The following is a 23575-nucleotide window of genomic DNA, read 5'->3' as shown; positions in this document are numbered from 1 at the left end:
TGATTTAATTTATTTTATTTTTTATTTTATTTTTCAACTTTTATTATTTTTTACCGACGTTACTTTACCGAAAGAACCAAAGAGTATGTCGGAGTCATTACAAATGTATGAAAAATACGAATAGGGGTTTACCCTTTCTGGCAATTAAACAGGCGTTAAGATATTATTTGGGTCTTTCGGTAAAAGGTTCAAAAAATAAAAACAAACCACGTTTCGATCGCAACACAGGCGTTCCTCTTTTCTCCCCGATGACTCAAAGAATTCGAATTCCTGCAGGCACGAAAGCTTTAAGTCAATATTTAGGTGTTCAGACGTTCAAACACCAAATAGATACCTTTGCAAGGGATCAAGTACTGCATTAACCACAGGGGCCGTCCATAAAGACGTCACGCGATTTTGGACGATTTTTGACCCCCCCCCCCCCCCCTTTGTCACACGACGTCACAAAAAGTCAGACCCCCCCCCTTAAATATGACGTCACAAAGCTCTGCCCCCCCCTTAAATATGACGTCACAAAGCTCTGCCCCCCCCTCAAATATGACGTCACAAAGCTCTGCCCCCCCCTCAAATATGACGTCACAAAGCTCTGCCCCCCCCTCAAATATGACGTCACACAGCTCTGCCCCCCCCTCAAATATGACGTCACAAAGCTCTGCCCCCCCCTCAAATATGACGTCACAAAGCTCTGCCCCCCCCTCAAATATGACGTCACAAAGCTCTGCCCCCCCCTCCCCCAAAAAAAAACATGCTTCAAATCGCTTTAAACTATTGTCATCGTAGTGCGTGTTTAATGTGGCGCTGCACTCTGATGTTGTAGGAGAAAACATTTATTAAAACGTCTATTTAATTAAGTAGAACGTGTTCTCTATATTTATTTAAAGTTGCGCATTTTGATGTGACGTCACATTTCTCACCCCCCCCCCTCGTCACATATCGTCACAAATCTCTGACCCCCCCCCACCCCCCTAGGTGCGTGACGTCATTTATGGACGGCCCCTAATCGATTCCTGAATTCGAACACCGCGCGAATCGATTCCGTGGCAGCTTAAATCGTTCCGTTGAATCGCGCGCTCCAATAAACCCCCGGAACAGCAGCGCCTATTATAAACGCCCTCGAGGCAGACGCTCTACGGACATTCCGCTCGCTACCCGCCTAGTTTATGCCCTCAAGGCATCTAGTGGTAGCAAAAGTGAGAGAGCGGAGTTCAGCCTCCGGGCAGACTCACCGCCTTTGAACGTCGCCTCGGCAGCGGCACCGCGGGGGGGGCTGCCATGATGCCCGAGGACCGCAGACCCAGAGAGGGTGACAAGGACCCGCCCGCCTCGGACGTCTGCGGCGGCTGCGGGCTCCTGCAGGAGGTACCGTGGGCGAAGCGGGGGGAGTTGGTGGTGGCGCGTGGTTATGGTGGTGGCGGGGGGAGAGCCGCGGCGAGGCCCTGTCGAGGCTGCTTTAGGCCCGCGAGAGTGAGGACGCCACGAGCGGCCATGTTGGTAAGGGGGAGGCCGCGCGTGTCAGCGGTGAGTGACGTCACCGGGTGTCATGGAGACGGCGAAGTTCTTCCCTTACAAAGATGGCCGCCTCTTGCCTAAGGATTTTTATATTTTTTTACCTCAAACCCCGCGGACGATGTAAATAATAGATTTTAAACACGTTAGTAGGAGGAGTAGTAGTAGTAAGTAGACTTTCGCGACCTGATGTTATTAATAATCAAGGCGTTTTGGGTTAGATCGCGTAAATGTAAATGTGTCGTTAAACCCGCCACCTGACACAACCAATTGGTAAGATACTCGTAGTTCTTTCGGTAAAGTCACCGTGTAGGTAAAAAAATTAAATTAAAATTAATAAACATAAAATAAAAATCACGACGTTTCGGAGGCAACACAAGTCTCCGTCATCAGGTGGGACCGTCCCAGCCAGATTCGCTGCATCAATTAATTTCATTTTTTACCTACACGGTGACTTTACCGAAAGAACTAACAGTATGAATCCTTGCAGTCACGAAAGCTTCAAATCTAGAATCAATTGATAAGAGTTGTCACGTAAACAGAACGTGGCCAATTTATTACGAGTACAGCACACCGGTGTGTTGGAGAGTAAATCCACTACAACATTTACAATCTTGAGTACGACGTTTCGCTACTAACTACAAACCGGCATCATCAGGCGGCAACCAGATTTGTGGAGAAATCCTCTTGCTGTTTCGGTCTTTAAACAGAGGGGTAGATGTGAGGGCGTCATTTGCAAGCACTTTGAATCTCTTAATCGTAATCGCGTTGTGCCCAAAGTTACCTACATATTAAACACATTCCTGCGGAGGGAGCTGGTAGGAACGTCGGGTTGCTCGGTCAATGGCCTGCAGGGTCAACGGCGGCGTGGTGTATTCCGCAAATATGCCCGACTGTGAGGGCGGGCACAAGCCGGCGTGAGTAGGTTAAACGTTGAGTTTTATAAGGGCACCACGGGGTGACCAGCCCCTCCCCACCCAGCCCCCACCCCCACCCAGCCCCTTCCCACCCAGCCCCACCCAGCGCCTCCCCCCCCAGCTCCACCCCTCCCACCCCTCACCCAGCTCCACCCCTCCCACCCCCCACCCAGCCCCACCCAGCCCCACCCAGCCCCACCCTCCCTACCCAGCCCCTCCCCACCCAGCCCCTCCCCACCCTCCTCACCCAGCCCCTCCCCACCCTTCCCACCGAGCCCCACCCTCCCCACCCAGCCCCTCCCCACCCAGTCCCTTCCTGCACGACGGACGGACAGACACAATAATCCCCTGTGGGCTGGTGTAACCAGGAGGTTCCTAAGAATGAGTGCAGTGCCATTTGTGCATCACCCTTGGGGTGGGGGGGGGACCCTTCGCCAAGCCTCGGTTAACTTTAGAGGAGTTTCATAAGAGGTTTTTCTGGGGGTTAGATCGTGTACATGTAAATGTGTCGTTAACCCCGCAACCACCCAACGCATGTTAACGACGCGTTCATATTTACGCGATCTGAGCCAAAAAAAAACCTCGTGAACAATAGTGGTCGCGAAAGCCTCCAACTACGTGTTCAACTTTTAAGGAGATGTTTGCCGAAATTCGACTTTGTTTCGCTATCGTCAGCGGGTTGAGGGCCACAGGAACGCCACCACACGCGTTATGCGAGTGGATATCACCCCCCCCCCCCCCGGACCTCACGAACCCACTTGCTGTACTCCCATTTCATCGTCGTCCTCCTCGCAGCTCAGTGGGCTTCAAAGTCTCGCAGAACCGACCGGAACCACGGGCAAACATCTGTTCTCGCCCAGACTCCTCATGAATTTGCAGATTTACCATCTCCTCCTTCTCGCAGCCCAGCAGGCTTGAAAGTGTCACAGAACTGACCGAAACCACAGGCAAACATCCATTCTCGCCCAAACTCCTCATGAATTCGCAAATTTACTTTGGTCAAATTACTTGGCAAATTGTTAACGGTGTTCAAAAGCACGGTTCACAAAACGTCTCGACACACTCGTCAGTGACACTTGCGAGGCCTTAAAATAAAATACAATCGGCGACGTTTCAGGCAATGGTCCTTCACAGCATCGACAGGCCAGAGAGGTAGATTTGGCCTCTGCTGCGAAAAAGGACCATTGCCCGATATATCGACTATTATATTTATTTTAAGGCCACAATGTTGTTGACGAGTGTGTTGAGTCGTGAATCTGCGAACGGTAAAGAACATGGCCATGTAATCTTGATTTGAAGCTTTCGTGACTGCAGGAATCCATACTCTTTGGTTCTTTCGGTAAAGTCACGTAGGTAGAAATAAAATCAATCGCAACGTTTCGATCGCAACACAAGCGACCGTCATCAGGCGGAACCGATACAGCAGGACAACTGCTGATTTAGGAGAAACGACGATGAAATGGCACAACTAAATCAGCAGTTGTCCTGCTGTATCGGTTTCGCCTGATGACAGTCGCTTGTGTTGCGATTGAAACGTCGTTATTTTATTTTAGTTTATTTCTACCTACGTGACTTTACCGAAAGAACCAAAGAGTAACATGGTCATGTGTTTTTGATTAGTATATAAAGTCATTTGTCAGTCCACTTCTGGATGAAGGGATGTGTGTGTGGGGAGGGTTTGCAGGACCTGTTCCGATATTACTACAAGACTTTGTCGTGACCACGAATCGAATTCGAGGGTTTTTTATTTTTACACAATAGTGCGCTCGCCATTACTCCACCGCTCTGCCCGTGTTGCAAACGCACACGCTTGAAAGTTTATCGTATAAACGCATGCGTTTCACAAAGGGCGACTGAGAACATGAACACTCGTGACAAGAGGTTGGGGACCATGCGCCTGATGTGCGAGTGTCTTTCGGCTGCAGCCAAGAGACCGTAGACTTCATCAGGATAATTTCCCCAATGTCGCAATGACTCAAGCAGGCATGGAACCCATGGAGAGAAGGATAGTGTTTTAATTTGATTTTGACAACATCTTCTTATCTTTGCACTTTTTTTACAGTTATAGCTAGGGTCAGTCAGACTGGTTGGGTTTCTGAAACAGGTGTCCTGTCAGGCAAGGTGGTCAGTACTCTATAGCTGAGTATCGTTATGAATATGTCAGACGTGGATCAACATCCCGGTGTAGAACGGCAGAGCATGGACAATTGTTTCTGACAGCCTTCCTTTCCACTTCCCTGTGGTTTCTCAGGTTTCCGTATGAAAACTGTGCGCGTTGCAATTTCTACAGCGTTACGAGATGTAATTAGCATGAACAAAGCTAAATTTCTATATTTTTTACATTATTGATGACAACGGTGCATAGTCATCTCGCGGTGGGTTTTCTCCGATTCCCTGCTGCAAGCCAAAACGGAATTTAAATGTAGTGAGGTTTTTCTGGACAATTAAAGGGCATTGTTATTGTTGTTGTTGAGAGGGCACTGCTTTTATATCCTGTCCCAAGAAGCTGGGAGCACAACTGCCCCACCTGCTCGACCTTTTCCCAATGTTCCTATGTCCATCGCACAGGAGCTGCGCTTGATTTCCCGGGGTACAGGGTTTGGTGCCGCTGGTGTTTTGACCGCCGCCCGTTTTGTGCCTCTCGCAGAAACTCAACGAGTACATGCGGACGTGCCTCACGCTCAAGCAGAAGATCCTTGACTCGCAGTGCGTCTGCGCACACACCGCGTCGCCACCGCATTACATCTCGGCGGGACGCACGCTGCGCATGACATGGACATCGTGTACATGGGACGCGTGACGCGGCACGCTAACAAGACCCGCGCGCACGCGATGGTTTCAGAAGCTCTGGCTTCCTGAAGGATGGGGTTGCCAGAGTTGGGGGGCGGGAGTGGGGGTAGGGTGCTTCTGCTGTCTCGTTGACCCCTTCGTGTTTGTGTTCACAGCGCCGTCATTGAGCGGTACCACAGCAAGTGCGATGATATCCTTTGTGTGCGGTTTGCTGCACAGGCACGGCAATTGTGTTCGCCCAGTGTCCGTGCTGCGGTGCGGGAAAGCGTTTACGTGTCTGGGCCGCGAGTGCTGCCGTGGAGACTGACGTGCAACCGTGTACTGATAATAATAATTTTGATTTAAAGCTTTCGTGACTGCAGGGAATCATCTTCTTGGTTCTTTCGGTAAAGTCACGTAGAAGGGAAGTAATGAAATAATAAAAATACAACATAATAAAATAATTCTCACGACGTTTCGGCCACAACGCAAGCAGCCGTCCTCAGGTGAAGAATGAGACACTGCCAAGCTTGGAGCTTATATATAAGCTGGGTTGGAGGTGGAAGAAGAGCGCCTTACGTCACGTAAAAGGGAAGTAATAAAGTAATAAAAATAAAACATAATAAAATAATTTAATATAATAAAATAATAATATTATAATATGTTTTATTTTTATTATTTTATTACTTCCCTTCTACATGACTTTACCGAAAGAACCAAGAAAATTATAATAATGATGCCATTTACTCAGGGGGAGCCTCACTAAGTCTCGAGACTTTTTCAGGAGAGTCCTGCTACATTGTGATGATAAGGTCAATTCCATGAATGTGTTTTTGGCTTCGTTTGGGAGGAGGCTGAAGAGCCTAGGAAATGTCCACACACACCAACAACAAGCAGTATCCGATCCTGTACTGTCATCTCCTGGCCACCTTCACAGTGGCGATTACTATTGCCTGCATTAAAGCTAGTTGGAGTTGGTGTCTCAGACTCGCGGTGGGAGTGAGTGAAGTGTGCGGATGGGGGAGTTGGGTCGGAGTGCACAGAGGGAAGGTCTGTGCCCTGTGCGTCGGGGAGGGTCCCGTCTGTTGCCGTGTGGCTCCTTAACTCGGCCTCACAACTGCAGCAGCTGGAGAGGTAAGCTGTTGGCACGGATATCACTCTCGCGCTTTGTAATTACAAAAAAATGTTTTTCAGAGTTTTGTTATCTGACCGCCCGCCGTACACGGTTAATGCAGCATTGCCGCTCGCGATTTGCGTGCAAGAAGGTGTTCAGGGCGTAAAGAGATGTTGTGGGTGCGACTGCTTGCAGGGAGAGCGGGGAGCTGAGGCAGCAGCTGCTGGAGCTGCAGACCCGCATGGCCTCTCGCGACAAGCACCCACACTTGCTGCTCAAGCTCACCGAGGAGCTGGAGGAGAAGAAGGTAGCAGGCAGAACTCGCGCACCCACCTGGGCGGGGAGGGGGGTTGGGGGAAGGGGTGGGGGGGGCAAAAGCGGCAGATGCCCTCCCCCCAGCCGTTGCATGTCGTGGATTATTCTTTATATGAGCTCTGTGACGTGTTTTCGGGTCGCGCTGCGTGTTATTCGGCACGACGTCCGATAACTTCGCTCCATGTGCCGCGGGAGAACGCTCCGTCAGCACGTGGAGCGATATATCGGGCACTGTGGCCAACTCAAAAACACGTCGGTCAAGGGGGAGCCATTGCCTCCATCTCCCCCGCCCTTGGATCTGCCACTGGCCTACAGATCACGTGACCACAGACCCATCGCCAAGCCACGTGGGCTCGTCCCGTTGCTCGTTGGGTGCATGCTGTGCTTCTTGCTGCGTGATGAGACTGCGTGTTAAACGTGTGCTGCTGCTGCTGTTGTTGCTGCCGTTTTGTGTCACCGCAGAGCTCCCTGAGGATTTTTCAAGTGAAAGCCCGAGAGGCCGAGCAGCTGGGCCTGGATCTAAAGGCGATGCAGATCCGGTGAGACTCAGGGACATGTGCGTGACGTCAAGGCGGGTTTCCCCTTGGGCAGCTCCACGACTTCGGATGTACATTTCGGACACTTTCATGAAATGTGTTGCTTAGTTTGTATTGTCATGAAGTGGCTTTTTACTTGGAGGTAGCATGACAAGCAATTAGGACTGTGACACTCATAGAAATAATGTGTCCACCTTGGCCTAATAAGGGAGAACTTCTTATCGAAGTGTTGTGGTGCCACGCTGGGATGGCGATGGTTCGTTCAGTTTGATGCACGTATTATATAAAACGATAGTTAATTGCACCATTGGAACCTCATTTGCCAGAAGAAAAAAATATGATAATTGTGTTTTTTACCTTTTTATCTGGCAACAAAACTGACACCTCTTGTCAGTGTCAGTTTTGTTGCCAGATAAAAGGGTAAAAACACCAATTATCATATTTTTTTCTTCTGGCAAATGAGGTTCCAATGGTGTAAATGCTTACCCCGAGCTCTCATACTCTGATGGTGCATTGTCTTTGAGTTGTGCGCCTTTTGGCGTCATCTGGTCCAACACCATGTGAGACTAGGCTCTAAGGAAAGCTGTCTCGGGTGTGGACCAATCAACTTCAAGGACATTGCATACATGATCAGAGTTATGTTTTTTGTTTGCATTACGACCGCAGGTATTGTGGTCAATGCAAACATGACTCCTTGTAAAAAAGGTGTCAGTTTTGTTGCCAGATAAAAGGGTAAAAAAAAACAATTATCATTACGATAGTTAATTGGTTTAAATGTACTTGCTTAAAGAGCTCCGAGAAGCCTTGGCATAAAGGGCACTATCTCAAAAGCAAATCATTATTATTACGAACATGAGGTTGCCACACTTGTAGAACTGCCCGCTGAGAGAGAAACAAACAACAACTGCTGGGTTGATCTTCTTGGTTCTTTCGGTAAAGTCACGTAGAAGGGAAATAATAAAATAATAAAAATACAACATAATAAAGACGCTGTCTTTCAGACAGACCTGTTTCTTCACCTGAGGACGGCTGCTTGCGTTGTGGCCGAAACGTCGTGAGAATTATTTTATTATGTTTTATTTTTATAATTGTATTATTTCCCTTCTACGTGACTTTACCGAAAGAACCAAGAAGATGAATCCCTGCAGTCACGAAAGCTTTAAATCGAAATTTAACTGCTGGGTTATTGAAAGGAAGGTGTCCCATAATTTTTCGGAAACTTGAGAACCAAAACTAGCGCAAGGATCAGTTTAACACGTAGGATTTCGCGACCAACATTCATAATAAACGTTTTCAATGATGACGTCACCCTGCTGCTGCTGCTCTATTTAAGACCGGGAACAAGAGGAGAGCCTCACCATTCTGGCGAATTGCCCGATGATGCTGGATGTAATTACCAGCGAAACGTCGTACTACTCAAAAATTGAAAATGTTGTGGATTCACTCTTCAACACACCGGTGGGCTAAAGTAGTGAACTAATTTGTCTTTTGTCAACGTGACACTTTTTTGCCGATTGGCCGTGTCGGGTGGTGGAGGGTTACGACACATTTATAAATAACGCAATCTAAACCCAAAAACGTTATTATGAATAGTGCAAGGATGTCTGCCAGCAACGGCGGCGAGGTTGCGCCACATGTGTTACTGTCGAGTGTTGTTCCACTAATTGCATTAGAACTGATTTTCGTGCTTTGTTGTTCCTCGACCGCACCTCCGATAAGCACGGTTGGCTACGTACTGTGCGGAAGAAGTTCAACATGTGCGTATGTACGTACGTAGAAACGAACACAGGCACGAATCGTTTGATTGTTCCGCTCGTGTCCACGCAGGGAGAAGAAATCTGAAGAGAAGATGAAGCGTCTGTCAGGTAACGTGTGGGGCATCGCTCACGCACCGCACCCCCATGTTGTACCGTCATGGAAATGGCCCGCTCACCCCACACACCCTCCCCACGTGGGAACCTCTTGGTTTATATCGCTGTGGGTACCTGGCAGAGGTTGCAACCGGGTACCCGATACCCGTACCCTACCCGATACCCGGCTACCCGTACCCGGCTGGGTACGGGTACGGGTAGCCGTTTGCGACCCTGGTGCGGCCGGGTACGGGTAGGCCGTGAGTCACTGGTGAGTAGCCGTTTGTCACTCATTTCGGGTAGGGTACGGGTAGGGAACGGCTACCCGTACCCGGCCGGGTACAGGTACGGGTACCCATTTGCGACCCTGGTGCGGCCGGGTACGGGTAAGGAATCAAAACCCGTTTGCGACCTCTGGTACCTGGGTTCGTGTCACGGTGGGTAACTCACGACATCCTGTCTCCCCCCCCCTCCTCCCCTGAACTCCTGCCAACTGCCCTATGACCCCCTGCCACTTGCATGCAGAGTTGAACTCGAAGCAGCATGAGGAGCTGAAGCAGCTGAGGCGGGAAAAGCGATCGACCGAGACGCAGCTGAAGAAGGCTCAGGTGAGAATTTTTTTCTATTCCTACCGGCACGTATCAAGATATTGAATGATAAAAAAAAGATGTTACCCTTTCTGGCATAAATCCAGGTGTGTTAAAATGTTCAAACGCTAAATAGATACCTTAGTACAAGGCATCAGGTCCGCATTAACCACACATACTTGAGGGATAAAAATCTAAATATGCATTGATAATGTATGCACTGTCCTTTTTTTTATCATTCATAACAATTTAATTTCATTAGCTGTGTCAGGTAACGGAGGGTTCTTTAGTGCCACAACTTTAAGCTGGATGTTACATGGCCTCACCTGAAAGTCAATTATGAGTCCTAATACTAGCCACGAGAACCTACTTGTTCAATTCCACACAGTATTGCTACTGTAGTTGACCTCAGACCAAATCGCCGTGAATGTGCCAACTCTCGTATGATATTTCAGACGCTAAGTAGATCCGAGCCTGGTTAGTGCTTGGATGGGTGACCACCAGTGGGTGACCACCAGTGCATACCAGGTGCTGCAGGCTCGGGGCTCAGAGTTGACCATAGGAAGGCAGTACAGCAGTGGGTTCAGTCCACGCATTGATGCAATGCAGTGCGTTTGTGTGTGGGTTGAATCTATCTGAGCCGAACTCTTGAGTGTTAAACTTCTCAACTATTTTTATTTTAGCAGGTAAGGCCCACTGAGCTACATAGCTGTTTTTCAGAAGCGACCTGCCCACAGATGCTAGCTCAATGAAGCGGATTATCACGTGGAAATTTATAGCATGCAAATACTTTTAAACAGGTGTTGATTCTAAATGTGGAGGGAAAACCGGATGACCCCAGAGAACAATCCACGCCACCATGGGGAGAACATGCATTCTCCAAATATACATGCGTCAGGGTTGAGATCGAACCTACGACCTCATGTACACCAGGCAAGGTAGTTAACATCTGGTATGTTGGGTTTGATTTTCCCCGGGTGCTGTGGTTTCCTGCCCCACTGGCCAAACACTTGTGAATGTAACTAGTCAGACATCGTCTTTTTGAGACTCGGTGAGGTTCTCCTGAGTAAATAAGGGAACGTCATTTTTTTTTCTAACATCAACGTCAGCGGCTCACTGCTGCCATCGTCGAGATGTACAGATCTCGTTCGAAGTGACAATTGCTCGCTCGTGTCTTGGTGCTGCCGTCACAGGAGCAGGTGGAGGTGCTCAGGAGTAGACAAGGTACTGCCCGCTGCACTTGGAGGTGTCACCACAGTTGGGCCACGTGTCAAACGTGCTGCTGTGGCTCACGGGCTTGCTCTGGGCTGTGCTGCGGCTTCTGGGCTGTACTGCTGCGTGTTGTACTGTGGGCTGTGTGGCGTGCTGTGTGGCGTGCTGTGTGGCGTGCTGTGTGGCGTGCTGTGTGGTGTGCTGAGTGGCGTGCTGTGTTGCGTGCTGTGTGGCGTGCTGTGTGGCGTGTTGTACTGTGGGCTGTGCGGCGTGCTGAGTGGCGTGCTGTGTGGCGTGCTGTGTGGCGTGTTGTACTGTGGGCTGTGCGGCGTGCTGAGTGGCGTGCTGTGTGGCGTGCTGTGTGGTGTGCTGAGTGGCGTGCTGAGTGGCGTGCTGTGTGGCGTGCTGTGTGGCGTGTTGTACTGTGGGCTGTGTGGTGTGCTGAGTGGCGTGCTGAGTGGCGTGCTGAGTGGCGTGCTGTGTGGCGTGCTGAGTGGCGTGCTGTGTGGTGTGCTGAGTGGCGTGTTGTACTGTGGGCTGTGTGGCGTGCTGTGTGGTGTGCTGAGTGGCGTGCTGAGTGGCGTGCTGTGTGGTGTGCTGTGTGGCGTGTTGTACTGTGGGCTGTGTGGTGTGCTGAGTGGCGTGCTGTGTGGCGTGCTGTGTGGTGTGCTGAGTGGCGTGCTGAGTGGTGTGCTGTGTGGTGTGCTGTGTGGCGTGCTGTGTGGCGTGCTGAGTGGCGTGCTGTGTGGCGTGCTGTGTGGCGTGCTGTGTGGCGTGCTGTGTGGCGTGCTGTGTGGCGTGCTGTGTGGCGTGCTGTGCGGCGTGCTGTGTGGCGTGCTGTGTTGCGTGCTGTGCGGCGTGCTGTGCGGCGTGCTGTATTGCGTGCTGTGTGGCGTGCTGTGTGGCGTGCTGTGTGGCGTGCTGTGTGGCGTGCTGTGTGGCGTGCTGTGTGGCGTGCTGTGTGGCGTGCTGTGTGGCGTGCTGTGTGGCGTGCTGTGTGGTTTGCTGTGTGGCGTGCTGTGTGGCGTGCTGTGTGGCGTGCTGTGTGGCGTGCTGTGTGGCGTGCTGTGCGGCGTGCTGTGTACCACGAGTGAGTGGATGTGCAGGTACGTAGGTACGTGTCCTTTGCATGTGCAGTGCGTCTGCAGAGAGTATGTGTGGTGTGTGGAGTGGGTGTGGTACGTACGTACGCTGTACGTGTTTGCAGCGCGTGTGCTGTCAATGTGTGAAAGTGTAGTCAGCGTGATGTGGTTTTGCAGTGTGGTGAGTGTGTTGTGTGAATGCAGTGGGTGTGTATTGTGGTGAGTGTCGTATGTGCAGAGTGTGTTTTGTGTGCGTGGTGTGCGTGTCATGCGAGTGCCTTGTGATGAGTGCGGGTAAACCCAGCACAGGAACTAAGTGTGCGGTGAGCATTGTGTTATTTGCTGCGTTCATATGCTGCGCACCACCGACCTATCTCCGTGTGAAGGCCATGTCGTGTGTGGTAAGTGTGGTGAGCGCGTGTGGTATGTGCCATGCTCACACTCTGCACGCTGCACACCACCGATCCTTTGCAGGATCCCCCCCGGCCCAAGGAAGACGGAGGTCTGGAGCCGTCCCCGAGGCAGGGAAAGGTAACTGTGCACACGCCCCCCCCCCCCACCCGCGCCACGTGTGCGTGTGTGCGTGCCTGATCGATCGGTGCTCACCGACACGCCCCGTGTCCGTCCCGCAGTGCGAATCCGAGCGCTGCTCAGGGACCTGTGGAACTGCCTCGAGGAATCGGGGGATGGGGACACCGAGGGTTTGGCACCCCCAGCCGCAGCCAGCAGCAGTGAGGATGTTACACGAACAGACACAGAGACACAGATCCCCTGTGTGGCCACGGAGACTCACAGAGACACAGATCCCCTGTGTGGCCATGGAGACTCACAGAGACACAGATCCCCTGTGTGGCCACGCAGACTCGCAGAGACACAGATCCCCTGTGTGGCCACGCAGACTCGCAGAGACACAGATCCCCTGTGTGGCCATGCAGACTCGCAGAGACACAGATCCCCTGTGTGGCCATGCAGACTCGCAGAGACACAGATCCCCTGTGTGGCCACGCAGACTCACAGAGACACAGATCCCCTGTGTGGCCACGCAGACTCACAGAGACACAGATCCCCTGTGTGGCCACGCAGACTCACAGACTCACAGATCCCCTGTGTGGCCATGGAGACTCAGAGACACAAATCCTGAAAGGAACGCACAGATAGATTTCCAAACTCATTTTACTACTGCCATTGCCTGCAAAGATGTTTAAAAGAAGAAACGGCGACTGATCATTGTAAATCTCGAACGCCCGGCCTGAGACTGTAAGCAGCAGCAATAAGCGGTGTGTTTTTCACTTGGAAGGTTTGTGCCGTCGTGAGTGAATTGATGATGAGAGTGGATTGGCGGTGTTTGGTGGTGTGGTCCGTGCTTGTGTCTGCCCTGACGTGCGGTCGCAGTGCTCACCACTTCCAGGAAGAAACGCACACGCAGCAAGCCCAGTGCCGGTACGACCACGGACGATGGTGCGCACGCATGCACGTGTTCGTGTCTGTGTGCGTGTCTGTGTGCGTGTCTGTGTGCGAGTCTGTGTGCGTGTCTGTGTGCATGTGGTGGGGGAGCGGTAGTGCAGCGTTTGGTGCGCTGCACTTCGAACCCGGCGGGCTGAGTTTGATTCTGACAAAGAGCCAATATCGGCGATGACTATCTGAATCTGTCCTGGGCCTCCCCCTACGTCGACTCAGCCTAAAATGAGACATGTGTGGTGTGTAACATGAGCATTCGAGAGACAAAGGGGGCTCTGTGTGGTGCTGGTCACCCACGCTCTCGTGTACCGCAGCATCCTTAATTGGTGCTCGCTAACAGCTGTTGCGCCAATAGTCTGTTCAAGGCTCTATGGGGGATCTTTTAGTTTTTATTGTGGCTGTGCATGCGGTGTACGTAGTGAGCATAGAGCGTGCATTACGTGAATGCTTAGTGTGTGTGTTCGTGCAGGTGTGCAGTGGTGTGCAGTGCATGTACTAGCGCAGTGCACAGATGCAGTGCCTGTTCGCTGTGCATGCAGGGTGTGCGGTCTGCGTGTCTTCTGGTGACATCCGTTCTGTGTCGGTGTATGTTTAGTGAGTGCGTGATAGGGTGGTGCGTGGTGGTGCGTGGTGGTGCGTGTGTAGTGCGTAGTGGTACGTGGTGGTGCGTGTGTGGTGTGTGACGTTTGTACGAGTGTGGTACGTATCGGTGCATGGTGATGTGCGTGTGGTGGCGCGTGTAGCTTGGTGTTTGTTGATGGTGAGGAGCTTAGCCGGACATACCGCGTGCGGTCACAGTTGTCGGCGGAGAGACGCTCGGGGACAGGAGCCTCTCCCGCGGCGCGGCCCCCACCGACCAGGAGGAGGAGGACTGCGCAACCGATGCCGTCACCGCCACCAAGCGCAAGCGGCGGAGGCGGAAAGTGAAACTCGCCAGGGACGGCGACAGTAACGTCTCGGCGTTATCGGAACCCGAGAGGGATGAAGAGGGTGGCGAGCGGCACGGGGACGACGCCGGGGATTCGAGCGGCCGGGCGCCGACGGACGAGCGGGGACTGTCGGCGGGGGAGCCGGACGAAGGCCTAAGCTCGCCCGAGTCCCCGGCGGCCCCCGCGGCCAGGAGCTCCGAGTGGCAGAACCCAGAGGAGACGGCGGAGGAAGCCGAGGTCGGCGGCGAGCAAGGTCGCGAAGAGGACGACTCGGAGCCGCGCGAGGCCGGAAACGCGGCGGCACGCCAAGCGGACGCCTTCAGCCGTGCGGAGCAGCTGGAGGAGCTGGCGTTGGAGGTGGAGGAGATCCTGGGCCTCGCCTCGGAAATGGGCCACCTGCGGCAGCCGCTGTCTCCGCTGCCGCGTTCGCCCGAGCCCAGACAGGTACCGTCATGACAAACACGCTGGCGCACGCGCCGCTTGTGCGCCGCATAGGGGTCGGGCTGATCTTCCCCCGCTGTGCGGTGTGCGGCAGGCGTGGTTCGCTGACGTCTCGTCCAGCGACGCCGAAGGAGGCGAGGAGACGGAGGTCCGGAGGAAGCAGGCGGTCACGGCACCGCCGCAGGGAGAGTCTCCGCACGGCGCCGTGCGAGCCGCAGACGCGGGCACCGCCGGAGACGCGGCCCAGCGGGAAGAGGAGGCGCTGAGTACGGGAGACGGGGACCTGGCGGGAGAGCGGGAGAGGCACAATGGCGGAGACGCGGGCCTAGTTGGAGAGAGGGAGGGAGGCACAGAGGGAGATGTGAACCAGTCGGGAGAACGTAAGAGTTGGATAGTTGTGGCCCGGAAAGCTGTGGAGCAGATGCCTCCTGCGGTCTGCGTGGGTGAGGGCATTGGGAGTCTTTGCGGCCCAGAGAAAAGGAACCGCGGGGCTCAGGTTTCTCGCTTGGAGGCCTCGTTGGGTCTGGAGATGATTGGATGCGAGCCGCAACCTGCAACAACAACTCCGGTGTGGCCGGAACCGGCATTCTCAACTCCCTCGCAGTTAGAGTGTGGCCAGGCAGGAGGTGGGACGGAAGCAGGGAAGGTCACGTGCGGGGCGTCGGAATCCGTGGAAGATGAGGCGAGTGGAAAGAGAGGTGATGGACACGAGAGCACGCTGGAGAGAGAGGGACAGGAGGAAGATGAGAGAGTGGAGGAGGGAGTAAAGAGAGTGGGAGAGGAGGAGGATTATGAGAGCGTGGTGGAAGGAAAGAGCAAGCAGGAGGGAGCAGAGGGAGAGAAGGTGAACGAGAGACTCGAGGAAGGAGTAGAGAGAAAGGGGCAGAAGGAAGATCAGAGAGTGGAGGGGAAGGTAAAGAGAGTGGTGGAGGAGGAGAGCGTGGTGGGGGGGGAGAGCAAGGAGGAGGGAGTAGGGGGAGCAAAGCACGAGGAGGAAAGCAAAGCGGCGGAATGGACGGTCATGGTGGAAGCGGAGCGTGCGGGAGAGGGAGAGAAGAATGAGAGCATGGGGAGAGGGGAGTTGGCTCTCGTGGAGAGCGTGGGGAGTGCCGTTGTCGGGAGTGAGGTGCTGGGTCCCGTGAATGGGGAGAGCCGTGACGAGCGGAAGGGCTCGGGGAGTGTTGAGCTGGTGCACGGTGACGGCGAGGAGCGGAAGATCTCGGAGGTGAACGTGGGGGGCGCCGAGTTGGACCTTGCCGACGGAGGGGCGAGTGAGAGCGCAGACAAGAGCACGGAGGAGGAGTTCGTTGACGTTGCGAGCAAGAAGGGGGAGAGCGCGGAGGAGAGCGCAGGGAGAGGGCTGTCGGGTTGCATTGGGGGTGTGGGCGGGACTAGCTCGGAGCAGAGTTCGGGGAGCATTGAGTTGGTTTCGCTTGAGAGTACGCCGAGTGAGAGCGTGGAGGAGAGCACAGCGGGAGTGGAGTCGGCCGATTTCGAGAGCGAGGAGAGCGTGGGGATCATGGCCGTCGGCACGGGGTCCATCCAGCGCAAGGTGCGGAGGCTGCGCAGTGGGAGCCGCCGACAGCTGCTCCCCTCCTGCTCTTCGGCCAGAAACGGAAACGGCACGGGAAGTGAAACCTCCCCCGGCGACGCCGCCGCCGCCGCCACCGCCGCTCCCGGGAGTCCAGGAGCCGCAGCGGTGCAGCCAAAGAGGAAGCGCGGGCGACCCCCGAAGAATAAACCGGCGGCCGAGAGCGCGTCGACGCCAAGCCCGCCGGGAAGCCCCGAAGCAGCGGGGACGGCTCGGCAAGCCTCCCGCTCGGAGCAAGGCGATGCCGATGAGGAGGATGAGGCGGCGGTGGTCCCACCGGGACCCGTGTCGGACTCGCCGCTGGTGGAGAAGGTGTTCAGAGAGATGTGTCGGTCTCCGCTGGCCCTGCTCGACCCCCTGCTCGCTACCCCAGTCCGGCCGACCGGGCAGCGTCTGCACGACGGGCCGCCGCTGGGGGTGGCCGCCACGGACCGCGGGGAGGCCTCGGCACCGTCCACAGATGGATCCTCGACGCCGCGGCCAACGCCGGCGTCCAGTCCCGGCGGCGGCGGCAATGACGACGGCGGTGGCGGCGGCAGGAGCCCCGCGACGTTTCCGTCGCCGCTGCAGTTCTCGGCGAGCACGCCCAAGGGGGCGCTGCGCGTGCCGGGCTGGAGGATGTCGCGTCGCCAGCAGCAGCCGGCGGCGGCGGGGGCGACGAGCGTGGCGGCGGCGGCGGCGCAGGGCGAGAACGTGCTGCGCGCGCTCGACTCGATGTACCCGACGCTGTCGGGGCAGGCGCGCACCTTGCGCATCCTGCGCGGGGACGGGCCGCTCTACCGTGACGTGGCCTCCGCGGGTCTCCCAGCGGCGGCCGCGTCCGACCCGCCCGGCGGGGGCGGCGCCGGCGCCTTAAATTGCGGTGCCGAGCCGGGCGTCGGGAACGTCTCCTCCGCCTTCACGAAAACCGACTCGGCGTTGGAAGCGGCGGCGAAGGCGGCAGTGGTGTTGGCCGGCGAGGGCCCGGCCCGTGCGGAGGAGCCTTCGGCGGAACGGAGCCCGGCGGAGAGCGGAGAGACGGATGGAGCGGCTGAAACCGCGGGGCCCACGGCGGCTCCGGCCTCGAGGAAGCGGCGGAGAGCGGAACCCGAGGCTTTGCCCGAGTCCAGCGAACCCGACTCTGCGCCGCAGCCCTCCCCGCTGCCCGGCGCCGTCAAAAAGAAACGGTGCCGCAAGCGCAAAACCAACCCCACCCCGCGGGACCACGAGCCTCCTCGCACGCCAACTCCGGCCGACGGTGCCCATGTCGGCGAGCGGGTGGCAGACGCGTTGCCGCCGGCGGAGCGGGCGGACCCGCTGCGGTGGGCCGTGCGGCTCCTGCAGCGCGAGTGCTTCGACTTGTTCCCGGCGGTGCACGCGGCCGTGCACGTTGGGAACCTCCCGGTGAGGCCCATGCTGAGGCCAGAGGAGAGCGACGTCGTGAGAGCCTTCCTGGGCGAGAAGCAGGTACCACGATCGGCGATGTCGTCATCACCACCGTCACCACCGTCGTCATCGTCATTGCCATCGTCAGCATTACCACCATTATCATTACAATGTTCGCTTTCAACATAAGCATCATCGTCACCACCACTGACGTGTATCGTTATCATCTGTATGACCGTCGTTACCACCATCGCCACTGTCATCACCGTTTCTCTAGCCATTATAACGAGAGAGCTTCCATCAACATCCTTGATGTCACACACGGCGCTCCCATCCACAAGTGATTCCTCAACTCCGCAGGCGCAGTGTGAGGAGTTCCTGACCCGGGCGATGTCGCTGTTGATGGGGAGGAAGGAGGAGGAGGAGGCAGTGGCTGGGGAGGAGGAGGCGGTGGTGGCGCAGGTTGCACGCCCAGCTCTGCGCCACTCGCTGGTGCGCGTCTTGGTGGCGCTGTGGCGCACACGCGGGGACCTTGAGAGGCCTCGTCTGCTCTGCTACAACGCCCTTCTGCGGCATGGTGAGACACGCATGCTCGCACACACACCATGCAAATGAGACTCTTGATCCCTTGAGTTTTCACCCGGTTTAACAAATAAACTTTAAACGTGGATCCGCACGCACACACACACAGGTGCTCACGGATGCTTGCCGCACACGCACAGTGTAACAAGGCCCTCTTGACAGAGAGTCTTCAGATGTTCGTGGATAAATTAATGACGTTCCTTTTAATAGTGACGCTCCCGTATGCTCGCGCTGCCGTGCTCCTGCACACTTGTGCCGCGTGTGGCTGGGCGCGAGCGTAGATGGGGAGGAGGGAGCGCTGCTGGCGCTGTTTGTGGCGAGCACCTGGCGTGCGGTGCTGCTGTGCCCGGGCCCGGTGAGCCACGCCGTGCAGGCGGTGGTGCGACAGCGGGCCACGGGGGACCTGCTCAAGTGCCTCTCCGCCTTCCTCTGCTGGGGCCAGGTCAGGCGCTGCCACCCACAGAGGGCACCCGCCGGCTCGACATAGCCGCTCCGTTAGTGAAGGGCGGTGTGGAGATGTGTTTGCGTGTGTGTGCGTGCGTGCTCGCTAACAGCACTTGCCCCTACAGTCTGTTAAGGCTATACGGGGGATCTTTGTTTTTTTTTGTGCGTGCGGGTAGTGGTGGCGTGCCGCTTGGCGCTACAAATCCGACGACCCGAGTTCGATTCCCGCTCACGGCCAATACCGGTGACGATTATATGAACCATTCCTGGGCCTTCCCCGAGCTCGATTTAGCACTGGGGAGACAAAGGCGGCCGGGCGTGGTTCTGGTCACACCACCCGTTCGTGTGCCCGCGCCGGCTTTGTTCGGTGCTCACTCACAGCACTCGCCCCAATGGCCTGTGTAGGCTACGTGGGAGATCTTTGTGTGCATATATGTGTGGGTATTTTATGTTGGGAGTGCTAGTGCAAAGGTTAGCATGCTGCGCTACAAACCCAGCGACCCGAGTTCGATTCCTGCCCACGGCCAACACAGTGACTATTATCTGAATCGGTCCTGGGCCTCCCCTAGGTCGACTCAGCCTTAAAAGAGTACCTGGTGCGATGTGCAATTATCGCCGCAAGGGAGACAAAGGCGGCCGGGTGTGGTGCTGGCCCACCTGCCCCCTCGTGTGCCGTGCCAGCGTTCATAGGTGCTCACTAACAGCACTTGCCCCAACAGTCCATTAAGGCTACACGGGGGATCTTTGTCTTTGTATGCATATATGTGGACATGCACACCCTACCCGTCCTCCTAGTTGCTCGCTCGGAAGTCTGAACGTTTGTTACAGCGCACTATTGTGCATTGATCGCACATGGTAAGCCGTTTGGAATAACACTGTTATAATACTCTTAGGTTTTTTCGGTAAAGTCACGTAGGTAAAAAATTAATAATAAATAATAAAAATAATTTGAAGAAATAATAGAAATAAAATAATAAATCACGACGTTTTGGAGGCAACACAAGCTTCCGTCTTCAGGAGGAACCGTCACAACACAATTGTTGTATCAAGTAAAGAGAAATCTCAAGAGACCCGACCTTGTATATATACTGGTTGAGGTCGGGTGTCTTGAGATTTCTCTTTACTTGATACAGCAATTGTGCTGTGACGGTTCCACCTGATGACGGAGACTTGTGTTGCCTCCGAAACGTCGTGATTTATTATTTTATTTCTATTATTTCTATTTTTATTATTTATTTTTACCTACGAGACTTTACCAAAAAAACCTAAGAGTAGGAATCCTTGCAGTCACGAAAGCTTCAAATCTAGAATAAACACTGTTTTAAGTCTGTTGTAAGGGTGAGACTCAATAACAGCACTTACCGAAGCAGTGTGTGAATGGCTATAAGGGGCATCATTGGCTTTGCGTGTGCGTGCGTATGCATCCACAGAAGGCGCCACTGCCCGTAGACCTGGCCTCCAGCTTCCTGTTCACCCTGCAGCAGAGCCCCAAGGTCGGTTTCCAGTCGTGCCCGGACGCCAGCGAGGATCTGGGCGCCGACACTTGGCAGCTGGTGCTCGCCATTCAGCTGTTGTGCGGACACCAGGGCTGGAGCTGGACCCACGACTCTTTTATCAGGTGCCGGCACACCGCACCATCACTCACCGGAGCGTTCTTCCCGCCTGCAGAGGTCGCAAATGGATTTTGATTTCTTACCCGTACCCGGCCGCACCAGTGTCGCAAACGGGTACCCGTACCCGTACCCGGCCGTACCCGTACCCTACCCGTACCCGGCCGGGTACGGGTAGGGTACGGGTATCGGGTACTTGAGTGCGACCTCTGGGATGAAGCCATGTTGCAGGCGCGGGTGGGTTGATTTTAGGAACTTGAATTGTGAGAAGAGACAAGACGTTGGGAAATGAGTGACAAACGGTTACTCACCAGTAACTCACAGCCTACCCGTATCCGGCCGCACCAGGGTCGCAAACGGGTACCCGTACCCGTACCCAGCCGGGTACGGGTAGCCGGGTATCGGGTAGGGTACGGGTATCGGGTACCCGGTTGCGACCTCTGCCCGCCTGTCTCTTAGCGTACCGCGAGGGTGCTGTCTGACCACGGTCCCCGCTGTCTCTGCAGCAAGCACCTGTGGCCGGTGATGGGGAAGTGGACGCGGCAGCGGAGAGAGGCGGAGCGGCCGGGCTCGGCCGGGCCGCCCGTGTTGGACGCCACCGCCGCCGCCGTGCTGCGTCTCATAGGTACCGTGAGGTGGAGCCAGTGGCTGCTGTCTGGGCCGCGCGGCGTGGGTCGGCGCGGTGGCAATGTCCCAATTCAACCCCCCACCCCCCCCCCCGTGACTCGATAAATTGAATTGTCAGTCTGATTCAAGCATCGATTCTCGTTTGTTTCGTTTTGAATCTCATTACAATTTTGTTGCCTCCGTTATCCTCAATTTTGGTATATGATTTGTAGATCAAAATGTATCAGGCGCAAATAATCGAATCTCCCGCAGAGCGTAATGTGCGGTTGATAATCTACCGCGGCGCGTGCCCCAGGTCGGCTGGGAGTCGCGGGGCTTGCGGCCGGCACGCTGACCCACGTCCAGAACCTGCTCAAGGTCATGCTCACATTTCTGCAGGAGGCTCACAAACAAGGCAAGCGAGCATCCCCACAGCCCCACAGCTTCTATCACCCTTACACACCGACCACGCCGAGTGATACTTGTGCTCACGATGCCACTGATGTCTGCGCTGCGTGCTGCGGGCTTGCTTGCGCGTGCGTGTGGAGCAGGCATCGCAGCCGGCGTGCAGCAGGCAGCGGCGCACGCAGCGGTCGACCTCTCTCCGTGCAGCAGTGGTGTCGCGCTGGACGCACTGCAGGCGTGGAGCGCCGGCACCACGGTGCCTCCGGCCCTGGCGCGAAGGCTGGTGCCGCTCATTCGCCACTGCGACTCCGGCCTGCCCTGACCGGGCTACCTATGGAGGCGCAGGATACCTTGCTCCGATGGACGTTTTCGGGGAAGTGGTATCTGTAGTGGCGACTCCACAGTCGTGGGCTCAGCACGTGCAGTGGTGTCGGTAAAGGCCAAGCGATGCACTTGGGAGATTTTAGGGCGATCGTTGCTGGCAACGGTTGCTGCATGATGCTCGACTGTAACACAATGTACACAAATCTGCGATCGCTGCTTCCCCTCGTGGGCAACTGGGATGGTGACTTTCCAATCAGGAGATCATGTGCTCCGTCGTCCAGTTGTTTTTTTATCAAACGCACTCGGTACTGATGTCGTACGGAGTTTCCATATTTGGTCATAGTAAATGAATATCTGGTGACAAATGCGGCACCGATTGCACTAAAATGATCCTGGTGAACGATGGCTTTAATTGTTTGGTCGAAGTTGTCCGTAGTTTGTAGAGTCAGACCCCTGCGGGGGCAGCAAGAGCTCAGCTGTGGCTCCAACCCTGTATGTGCACTACCCGGCAAAAGCCTGGCGTCGCTGGTGGAGGTGTCTACGTGCCTGCGTGCGTGTGTGATGTGTATACTGTGTATATGAATGCTGCGCCAGGTTGTTTCCTTGGGCTCTGCGTGTACATAGTGATGGTGATTTTGTAATAACGGTGGTGGTGGTGGTGGTGGCGCAGCAACGTTCATCGTCTGTACAGGAGTGTGGGCTTAAGGTGTCCGCTGTACGGACTGTCAGTATTGTATTCACTGTGACATTGTTAATAAAATATTTGGTTACTCTGCCATTTGCTATGCTGTCTGTCCAGGAGTAAATAACGATACACTTTTTTTTTTACCTGTTAAGGCCCACTGCTTAATTAGCTCTTTTTATAAGTCACCTGGCAACAAATGATAACTCAAACAAGTGGTTTATGTGGACATTTATAGCAAACAATTACTGTAAACGCAAACTCCAAACGTTAAGGCGTCGGGATCGAACCGGCGACGTCCTGCATACCAGGCGGGGGAGATAACATCTCACCACCATGGCGGTTCCACGTTGGCGAGATATTTTAATCGTGTTTAGTGGGCGACGTTGAGAAAAAGAAGCTGTACACCAACGTAAACGCGGCTTGATAACTGTCGAGTGTTGTAAAACATACTCGACACATTTGTCAATAATGAAAGCAAAATTTTACGTGTGCACATTTCGCATATTTTTTGACCAAGAACTCTTGAGGCGTGGAAAGGAAGGAAGCCTGAATGGGGCGAGATCCTGAACAGGTGAAATACTAAAAACAGTGAGAGCCTTCGGATGCTGCTTAAAGGCGGGTACAATGGGGGAAGAGTTCCAATTATAATTGGTGCCAGCTACGGATAAATGCTCAGGGACGGCCTTGGTTCTGGGCGTTTTGTCGTGGTCAGTGGAGGTCTGTTCTTTCGCGTGGCAATATGGTTCAGGAGTCCAGAAAGTTGTTGGTTTAGATCGCGTAAATATCAATGTGTCATTGAACCCGCGACCACCTGATAGTCAATTAATAAGGCTTGTCATGTGAACAACACGTGCCAATTTTAGTTAATTAGTTACTCCATAATAGAGTTTTTTTGCGTTAGGTCGCGTAAATATATAATTGTGTTGTTAAAACCCGCCACCACCCGACACAGCCAACACAAATCTGGCTGTCGCCTGATGAAGCTGGTTGTAATTACTGGCGAAACGTCGTGCTCGGATTGTAAATGTTGTGGCTTGGCTCTCCACCACACCAGTGTGCTGTACTAGTGTACTACACTATACACTACACTACTATACACTACACTATACACTACACACTACACTACTATACACTACACTACTATACACTACACTACACTATACACTACACTACTATACACTACACTATACACTACTATACACTACACTATACACTTCACTATACACTAAACTACTATACACTACTAT

General features: G+C 54.4%; 1 protein-coding gene across 2 annotated transcripts; it reads left to right on the top strand.

Annotated features, from left to right (window-relative positions):
* The first annotated feature begins 1150 nt into the window (after positions 1–1150).
* LOC133357875 (little elongation complex subunit 1-like) lies at positions 1151–22391 on the top strand. 2 transcript variants are annotated; one of them, XM_061576021.1, is made up of 20 exons: positions 1151–1359; positions 5071–5129; positions 5369–5404; positions 6309–6326; positions 6502–6613; positions 7084–7160; positions 8985–9022; positions 9533–9615; positions 10788–10818; positions 12363–12419; positions 12521–12619; positions 13281–13346; positions 14145–14719; positions 14811–17753; positions 18033–18249; positions 18536–18696; positions 20129–20316; positions 20815–20933; positions 21231–21329; positions 21466–22391. In XM_061576021.1, exons 1-20 carry the CDS (start codon positions 1273–1275, stop codon positions 21639–21641), a joined length of 5241 nt encoding a protein of 1746 aa, XP_061432005.1. In that variant the 5' UTR covers positions 1151–1272; the 3' UTR covers positions 21642–22391. The 2 variants fall into 2 exon arrangements, with proteins under 2 accessions (XP_061432005.1, XP_061432006.1); XM_061576022.1 differs by having other exon boundaries at positions 1154–1359; positions 13281–13328.
* The last annotated feature ends 1184 nt before the right edge of the window (positions 22392–23575 follow it).

This window comes from Lethenteron reissneri, chromosome 60, assembly GCF_015708825.2.
Source record: "Lethenteron reissneri isolate LAM-NWPU_2019-01 chromosome 60, ASM1570882v1, whole genome shotgun sequence".
Lineage (NCBI taxonomy): Eukaryota > Metazoa > Chordata > Hyperoartia > Petromyzontiformes > Petromyzontidae > Lethenteron > Lethenteron reissneri.
The sequence above is the reverse complement of the archived record's forward strand: the minus strand, read 5'-3'. Positions and strand labels throughout refer to the sequence as shown.

Excerpts from the sequence above, each read along its gene's own strand:
- LOC133357875 (XM_061576021.1), top strand. The coding sequence starts at position 1,273 with ATGATGCCCGAGGACCGCAGACCCAGAGAGGGTGACAAGGACCCGCCC. Across the intron at positions 9,616-10,787 it reads CGCAGCTGAAGAAGGCTCAG|GAGCAGGTGGAGGTGCTCAG; the intron begins GTGAGAATTTTT and ends CTGCCGTCACAG. Across the intron at positions 13,347-14,144 it reads CGGTACGACCACGGACGATG|TTGTCGGCGGAGAGACGCTC; the intron begins GTGCGCACGCAT and ends GTGCGGTCACAG.